This window comes from Pseudovirgaria hyperparasitica, assembly GCF_010093815.1.
Source record: "Pseudovirgaria hyperparasitica strain CBS 121739 unplaced genomic scaffold EJ05scaffold_9, whole genome shotgun sequence".
Taxonomy (NCBI): Eukaryota; Fungi; Ascomycota; class Dothideomycetes; order Acrospermales; family Acrospermaceae; genus Pseudovirgaria; species Pseudovirgaria hyperparasitica.
In genome coordinates, this window is record NW_022985557.1 from 868,419 (window position 1) to 876,791 (window position 8,373).

Here is an 8,373-nt window from a genome sequence, read left to right on the forward strand (position 1 = left end):
ATAAAAAGCTCAGTTTGTGATGGACCTCGGTACGTATGTCAAGATGGTATGAGTATGTTTATGGCATGAAACAGAAGTGCGTGGGGCTAGGCTAGGCTAGGCGGGCGTGCGTGCGTGCGGGAGCCAAGGGTTTCTATATTTAGATTGCGTTGGGGCACTCTGGTACAGTATGCGAAAAATCAGTGGCGGGCTTTTTGTTATAGGTATTTCATGTGTATATGTATTTATGTATGTATGTATGTCACTGCGATCGAGCGTTCGGTGGGGTTGTGCTTGTCTGGGTGTCTGTGGTGGGTAGGTAGGTAGGACGGGAGAGCCAGTCGGGGCGAGTCAGTGTCATGCCATGGATGTGTATTCCACACGCTTGGGCCGAGGAATGGAAGGATGGAAGAATGGATGGAAGAATGGAAGAGAGAGGAGAGAATGGGAAGGGAGAGTGGGAATGAATGGAAGGGATGCGGTGTGACATGGGGCGAATGGGTGTGTTGTTTGTTTGTTTGTTGTTGTTGTTGTTGTTCTTCTTTGCTGCGGTGTGTATGTATGCGTGTGGTATGTAGTCAGATATCGTGGAATGCGGCGCACGACAGGGGCATGGGGCATGTGCGTGTTTACCAACGAATGGTAAGATGGGATGGGGTGGAGGGAGCGCGGAGGAGGATGAATGGACGGCAGGATCCATGGTGAGACGGTTAAGACGGCCGCTCGAGCCGTTCCGATGGAATGGCGCTGTGAGAGAGAGTGAGAGAGAGTGAGGTATTACATGTGTACGTACTAATTATGTATGCTGTGTGGTGAGCAGGGTCCGCTGGGATGGATGAATGGACGATGGATGGACGATGGATGGAGTGATGGCAAGATGACATGCAGGATCTATTTTTTTTATCGCTGTACGGCCTACCTACAGGCAGGTGTACGTATCCCATGTATCCCATACATACGTACATACATACATACATACATGCATCCATACATACAGTACGAGAATCACGACCGCACGTGGTGGCATGCGGGCTGAGCAATCGGCGCCGCCCCCTCCCTGCTCACCACCCGTTCGCTTTGTTCCGTGCTCGAAGCGGACAAAGGCGATGGAAATGCGCGGGCGCAAAGAGGAATTTGGAACAGACTGAGAGAGAAAGAGAGAAGGAAAACAAAAAAAAAAAAAAAACCAGGAACGCAGACAGGGCAGGCATGTGTATCATAGGGGGAGTGTGTAAGGGCAAACAGTGAGAAGCTGGAGAGCTGAAGCAGGGGAGGATACGAGGCGTGGTGTTGTGCAGGGAGGGGTGTTCATGGATGGATGGGATGGAATGACAGACGGGAGAGTGTGGTGGCACGGCAGGCTTCTGGAAGAGAGAGGTGATTTATTGATGGGATTCGTGGAGTGTATTTGTCGGTGGAGTGAGTACAGGAGATGGATGGATGGATAGAAGTGAATAGTTGAATAATAATCAATCAACATCAAACATGGATGATGAAACATGGATGATGACTCTGATTGTTCGTTGAAACCTGAGGCAGCCAAGAATGACGGAACGACGCCAAGACCGGGACGATTATGTAATACGTCATCTCTGCGCTGTGTGGCTGGGAATGGAGGGGGACGGGTGGCTGGTGAGTGTTGACTGGTGGCTGGTAGCGAGACGGAAGGCACGTGCTCTGTGCTGTCACTGCCTGTTTGGGCTTAGCGCGTTACATTACCTCATCATCAACACGATTGGACGCAGATGGGGATTGCTGCTGCTCTGGATGAATGAATGAACATTATATTGTCGTATAGAGCGTTGTATGTATAGATGCTGTTGCTGCTACTCACTGTATATTATCATCGTATATCTCCCCCGTTCTTCAACGTGCCCGTTACATGCCCTTCTCTCCGAACGCCCAACTCTCCGAGTCCCCGGGGCGTCGGGCGTCGCGCGGCCGCTAGGACTGAGAGTCCCACCCTGTCACTGTGCGTGCCGTCCATCCCTGCTAGAACAACAACTCACCACCAGCCCCCCCCCCCCCCCCCCAGCCATCGCCAACTTCTTTTACAAACTCCCCAGAGTACCGCGCCCATACTTTTCTAAACCCACCATGCATCTATCTTCCTGCACCTCTTCCGATCCTCCGACTTCCTCGTAGCCTTTCACGAATTCCACGGCCAATTGTCCCTTTTGCCCTCCTCGCTTCCTACTCGACTACTCGACAAAGCCTGCTTGTCATCCCTACCTCGCCTCGCTGCTTGAGGTTGTGGAAGATGACTGAGCAGCTGTCTCTCAAACACACCACTGGTAAGTAAAAAGGCCGTTACTTGCCCATTCTCTGCTTCCTGTCCTATATACCGCCCTATCGCCCAGCCCAGCCTTCACCCAGATCTGCCCAGCTGTCGTGGCTTCGTTGGCATCATGCGCACCGCTAACAGACTGCCCTACATTGTAGTCAGCCAGCCACAACTATATCATAGCACCTCGAAGCAGAGCATCACTGCCTCCGAAGACTACTACTCGGCCTCGGAAGGCACTTCGAGCGAGCTGAGTGCGAGTAATGCAGACCGTCGTCGATATTCTACACCGCCCTTGCGAAGGTCTCCGGACGCCGACGATCAACACTCACATGCCGCTGCTGGTTTCATGACCAGACCAAAGAACGTCACATTCGACAACTCCACCACCATCCACGAGCGACCACATAGCGAAGACTCGTACCGTACCGCGCCGAATACTGGTGCTCCACGAAGGCAGATGGCTTCCATCAGCCCCTCTACCACGCCTGGTCTCGACGACACTCCATACATCCGCTTTGCGATCGACCAGCTCACCCGCGATGAGGAGGTGAGAGGCTCAAGACACTACCAAGGCGTCCCCGAGGACAGCAATGCGTCATACCCAGTCGACAGAGTCATATCAGACGAAGGTCTGGGCTACTTTGGAGGACCACCGCAACAACGAGCCCAGCAGTCGCAACGGCCCGTCTCACAACCTTTCCCGCAACCCATCACACAAAACATCCCACAAACTCAGCTGCCGCAAAGAACAATCTCATCCGATAATGCAAAGTCCACACCGGTCGTGCCTGGCATCTTGCCACGGCTTCCGTCCTCGGGATCAGCAACCATAACTCGAAAATCGCTACCGCCAGCCATCGCCATCACAGCTGCGAGCGATCAGACTCCTCCGCAATCAAGACGATCCTTCATACCGCCTCCTCATGGGAGGACGGACTCTGGCCAATCGTCCCTGTCTCATCAGTCCTTGTCTGGTCACGAATCGCTGTCAAAGGATATCTTCGTTCCCCACAGGCCCACAAGAGAGTCCTTGCGATACCCGCCCCTCGACTTTCTACCCTCGATACTTCGTCCGCTTTCTTTAGTGACGTTCATCCTGCTGTGCACCATCATGCTCGCAATGCTGATATTCTGTGCTGTCTACTCCTTGATCAACAACGGACTGTGGGCGTACGGCGGGTTTGGTGGTGGTCGGTACTTCACATTCCAGTACCTGCCAACGATAGTAGGTATGATGCTCCTGATGTGGCTATTCCAGGTCCAAACGGCTGTCCAGCGGATTGCGCCATTCATGGCACTCTGCTCGGAGAGCCACCGCAGCAGATCCGAGGCAATGTTTCTACGCATCGCTCCCATGTCGTTTCTGCTACCCAACGTGAACTACTTCAAAACTGGACAGACCGTCTTTGGAATCTTCTCCGCTGCGTCCTGGCTGTTCATCTTCACGATACCTCTGCTTGGTTCGGCTTTCGGCGCTCGACACGAAGGCCCCAGCAATATCGACGGCGAGTGGGTGTGGATATCAGTCCAGGGTGTCATATGGGCTACTATCGCACTATACGTATTCCTGGTCTTATCGCTCATGCTGCTGGTCATATGCCTCTGGCGACGACAGACCGGTCTCAAGTGGGATCCACGGTCACTCGCAGACATCATAGCCTTGCTCGAGAGGTCCAACACTGTGGGCGCATATGAAGGCGCCGAGACCTTCCAAACTAAGACGGAGTTCCGGGATGCGCTAGCAGATCAGGCACCGCTGCTGGGGTACTGGCACACTTCGAAGCGCCAAAACGACGTCTTCTATGGCTTAGGCGAGCCAGGATACCCCACACGAAAGTACTCGGTCGAGGATGGCAAAATCCGAGAAAAAGCACCGGAGAAGGCCTATCAGTCCTATCAGTCTTATCCCAAGGACGACGTGGAAGCTGGCGCCGGTCGTAGTCTTCGTAGAGAAGGCGACTTTTCCATCCGTATGGACATTCGCTCGTCCAAGGTGCGCTTGCACTACCTTCCTTGGTATCTTCGGGATACCTTCGTTGCAGCCTGGGTTGTGATTGCTATCGTTCTTCTGGCAGCGTTTCTGGTCATCAGCTTCATCAACAACGCCGTCCGCGATGGGTTCGCCCCTCTGCTCGGCGTTGAGTCCGACTCAACCGGCTTCTCCCCAGCCAACTTCCTCTACTCGTTTGTGCCGGGTGTCATTGGCACATTCCTCTTCCTGTCCTGGCAGTCACTTGACCTCAGCTTCCGTGCTCTTACGCCTTATGCATCTCTCTCGAGCCCTCGTGGCGCTACAGCCGAGCAGTCCCTCCTCCTCGACTACTCGGCTCGTCTTCCTATCTCGGTCACCGTCGTTGCGGCTGCGAACGGACACTTTGCCGTTGCTGTTCTCTCCCTCTTCACCCTCTTCAATGCCGCCATACCGGTCCTGTCTGGCGGCGTTTTCTGGAACCAGTACTACGTCGACAGCCGCTCCGTCCGTGTCGCTGCTCATCTCCCAGCCTTTTACGCACTCTGCGTCTTTCTGGCATTGTACGCGTTCTTCATCTGCGTCATCTTTGTCAGCAGGAAGCGGATGGCTCTTCCACATGCGTCCAACAATCTTGCCGAAATTGTCTCCTGGGTATATCAGTCGCCCATCCTTGCAGATCGCGCATTCGCTCGCCCGACTACCAAAGCAGACCTCGTGACCCGTCTCATGGGTGCTGGGTGGACAGACAAGTCCACCTTCTCTCGCAGTCTTGTCGCACTAGTCTCACCGTCCCGTCAAAACCTGGCTGTCCAACGCAGCGTTGGGGCGGCAAGTGCAGACCTGGCACCAAGTCCGCATGGCATGGACCATGACGAGACCGATGTCGACCAGACCGGTGTTGGTGAGAAGAGGCAGAGCATCCTGGATCCCGGCGCGATCAGATACGGATTCGGCATCCACGTCGGGCGTGACGGCATGGAGCATCTGGGAATCGATCGTGTGAAGCGAGGGACCGGGAGAGAGATGGTCATTTATGAGCAGACGAAAAGACCATGGCGAGACTGAGGCTGGGGGGAGATGGGCATGAAGAGCCAATTCTACGTGGCCATTCGGAACCTATAATTCTCCGGGTGGCCAACACTGACTGTTACCGCCACAACATCCGACATTACAACATCACAACATGGGATACACCTATCTATCTACCATGACAGCATATACGACCGCAAAACGACACAGTGTCATTATCATCATCATCTTCTTCTTCATAATCGCAAAAAGCAGCATAACAGCAAGGCGTACAACATTTATTCATTCAGATCACGGCGCTCTAGGGAAACGGGGTTCATTTCTGGTACGATTACGCTTTTTTCTACCATTCTTCACACTTGTTTTTATGATCGGATGAAATGTAATTTGGTGGATGACACACATATACGAGGGACGAGAGGATGAGGGATGAGAGGATGATTTGACACATGTAAGGGACGAGAGGATGACACGACGGGGAATGTGGCAAAAAGATAGACATGAATGACTGTGAAATGAGATGATTTGTGGTGGCAGCTGTAGAGCTGGCACAGTAATGAATATGATACTTTGTCGTTGGGCATTTGTTCCTGATACATGACTAGCCTTTACTCGTGAAGTCTGCACTTTGTGTTTGTTCTTCTGCTGGGAAGCTCTGACGCGGACATAGCGTTTCTTAACACCGCCTCCACCCGCCTCGGCTGGACCGGGTGCCGGGACCGGGGTAGCTTGAGGCGATGATCCCGCCCGCTTTTCTTATCGTAAGTAGAGTAGTAAGTAGGTAATCAATGTCGACAACATAGCTTCACATTCACTACTACCGGGCCCGTACCGTAATGTAATCGCTCTTCTCTACATCCCTTGCCCTCGATCTGTACAGCTTCATACATAGCACATCTCCCGCGTCAGTCGAGGAACCACCCACGTATCCAAGTGTCAAAATGTCCGCCGCCACGCCCCCGAGTCATGACGTCGACGCCGACGAAAACGAAGATATGTTCTGGGAGGCCCTCCAGGCTAGAGAGGATCAATGGGTTGATGAGGAGGACGATGAGGAGGACGATGATGATGACTATGAGGAAGAAGAGGAGGATGACGACGACGAGGACGACGAGTTTGATGACGCGCAGGAAGACGTGTACATTGATATGAGGCGGGCAGATCCCGGTGACGAGGATGAGGAGGAGGGAGAAGGAGATGGGGAAGAAGGCCAGGCGCAGAGGACGATATACAGTGAGCTGGGACCCGTTCTTTAGGGGTGGTGCCACGTACTCTAACACCTCGTGCCAGTGAGCCGCGCGCAGATAATGGAGCTGCTAGCGAACCCGGAACTGCGGAGACTGCTCGGGAGTAGTCTGGATATCGACCTCGGGGGACGGCGGCCAATGTCGAGCGATTCAGAAGACGGCGAGGAGGAAGGGGATGACGAGAGAGCGCAACCTCGACGACGCCGGTTGAAGGGTGCGGCGGCATACCAGAAAGTGCCAAGCGACGAAGGGCGGCAGCTCATGGAGACGGGCAAGTTTGGGAGCAACGAGCGGACAGAAGATACGTTTAAGCGGAAGAAGAGGCTGGCTGCGCAGATTATGCGTCGGGAGTTGGGGCTCGGCAGCCATGGGCGGCAGCGGAATGCTGATAGACTGATTTCGCAAGTGAGTATATACACATCAGCAACAACAAGCACATGGTGGCATGGAAGGATGCTCATGCAGGTCTGCAGGGCTTGATACCCGAGTCAAAAGCCGACATGATCATCCATTACAACGCGCGATGCTACTCGGGACAGTTCTCCAGGGACGGCAATTTTTTCTTTTCATGCGCGCAGGACTTCAAGGTTCGCATGTACGACACGTCGAATCCGTACGACTGGAAATACTACAAGGTCATCCTACACCCGGCACAACCTCATGCACAAGACAATTGACAGACTTGCAGACGGTCGAGTATCCGTACGGCCAATGGACGATCACGGACGCCTCGCTCAGTCCTGATAATCGCCTTCTGGCCTATAGCTCCATCCGAAGCGTTGTCTGTCTCGCCAGTACCGACCCGGCCGACGACTCGACGCCACGACACCTCGACTTTACAAACACCGCCAGCGTCGATCGCCGACGTCGCGTGTACCCCTACTTTGGCGTAAGTAGAGTCGTCCCATGTTCCACACCAAGCCCCCCTCCCCTTACCTGCAACGTCTACCCTAACACCCACCGCAGATCTGGTCCCTCCGCTTCTCCGGCGACGGCCGCGAAATCGTCGCTGGCACCGGCGACGCCTCCGTCTACGTCTACGACATCGAACGCAACCAGTCCATCCTGCGCATCCCCGGCCACGAAGACGACGTCAACGCAGTCTGCTACGGCGACAACGCCTCCCCGCACATCCTCTACTCCGGCTCCGACGACACCACAATCAAAATCTGGGACCGCCGCTCCCTCGCCGGCGGCCGCGAAGCAGGCGTCTTCTTCGGCCACACCGAGGGCCTCACCTACGTCGACTCCAAGGGCGACGGCCGCTACGTCCTCTCGAACGCAAAAGACCAGACCGCCAAGCTCTGGGACCTACGCCGCATGATGTCCGCCGACCGCGCCTCCGCCATCCGCCCAGACCGCTACACCACCGGCTTCGAATACCGCAACCTGCCCTACGACCCTTCCCTATACCGCCCCCACCCGCACGACGCCTCCCTCGTCACCTTCCGCGGCCACCAGGTCCTCAAAACCCTCATCCGCGCACACTTCTCCCCGCCGCAGTCCTCGGACTCGCGCTTCGTCTACTCGGGCTCCCACGACGGAAAGGTATACGTCTGGAACCTGGACGCCACGCTGGCCGCTACTATCGATGTCCTCGCTGCGACGCGCCACTCGCGCCCGCGCGAACATGCGGCGCGCGCTCACGCCGAGACGTATGATTTCGTCGGTCGACATGGTGGGAATGCGGCGCCGTGGCAGACTTGTGTGAGGGATGCGAGCTGGCATCCTAGTGCGCCTGTTATTGCGGCGACGAGTTGGAATGGCTGGGGGACGAGTCTGGGGACGTGTAGTGTGCATGCTTGGAGTGATCGGGGGGATGGGGAGGGTGAGGGGGGGCCTGTTGGTGGTGCTGGTGG

The 8,373-nt window shown here is 55.2% G+C and overlaps 3 protein-coding genes across 3 annotated transcripts in view; 2 read left to right on the forward strand and 1 right to left on the reverse strand.

Annotated features, from left to right (window-relative positions):
- Positions 1 to 186: 186 nt before the first annotated feature.
- On the reverse strand, positions 187 to 770 carry EJ05DRAFT_394990 (uncharacterized protein). The gene has a single exon (XM_033741368.1). It carries the CDS (start codon positions 677 to 679, stop codon positions 242 to 244), a length of 438 nt encoding a protein of 145 aa, XP_033600048.1. The 5' UTR covers positions 680 to 770; the 3' UTR covers positions 187 to 241.
- Positions 771 to 2,223: 1,453 nt separating this feature from the next.
- EJ05DRAFT_476831 (uncharacterized protein) lies at positions 2,224 to 5,706 on the forward strand. The gene has a single exon (XM_033744119.1). The coding sequence runs from the start codon at positions 2,388 to 2,390 to the stop codon at positions 5,301 to 5,303; it is 2,916 nt and encodes a 971-aa protein (XP_033600049.1). The 5' UTR covers positions 2,224 to 2,387; the 3' UTR covers positions 5,304 to 5,706.
- A 502-nt stretch (positions 5,707 to 6,208) lies between these two features.
- EJ05DRAFT_493283 (WD40 repeat-like protein) overlaps positions 6,209 to 8,373 on the forward strand; it is a gene marked incomplete at both ends in the record, with an annotated part of 4,146 nt that continues 1,981 nt past the window's right edge. The window contains 5 exons of the mRNA XM_033746101.1: positions 6,209 to 6,500; positions 6,558 to 6,919; positions 7,003 to 7,149; positions 7,203 to 7,403; positions 7,481 to 8,369. Coding sequence (XP_033600050.1) covers positions 6,209 to 6,500; positions 6,558 to 6,919; positions 7,003 to 7,149; positions 7,203 to 7,403; positions 7,481 to 8,369 — 1,891 coding nt within the window. The remainder of the gene's footprint in view (positions 6,501 to 6,557; positions 6,920 to 7,002; positions 7,150 to 7,202; positions 7,404 to 7,480; positions 8,370 to 8,373) is intronic.

Excerpts from the sequence above, each read along its gene's own strand:
- EJ05DRAFT_394990 (XM_033741368.1), bottom strand. The coding sequence starts at position 679 with ATGGATCCTGCCGTCCATTCATCCTCCTCCGCGCTCCCTCCACCCCAT.
- EJ05DRAFT_476831 (XM_033744119.1), top strand. The coding sequence starts at position 2,388 with ATGCGCACCGCTAACAGACTGCCCTACATTGTAGTCAGCCAGCCACAA.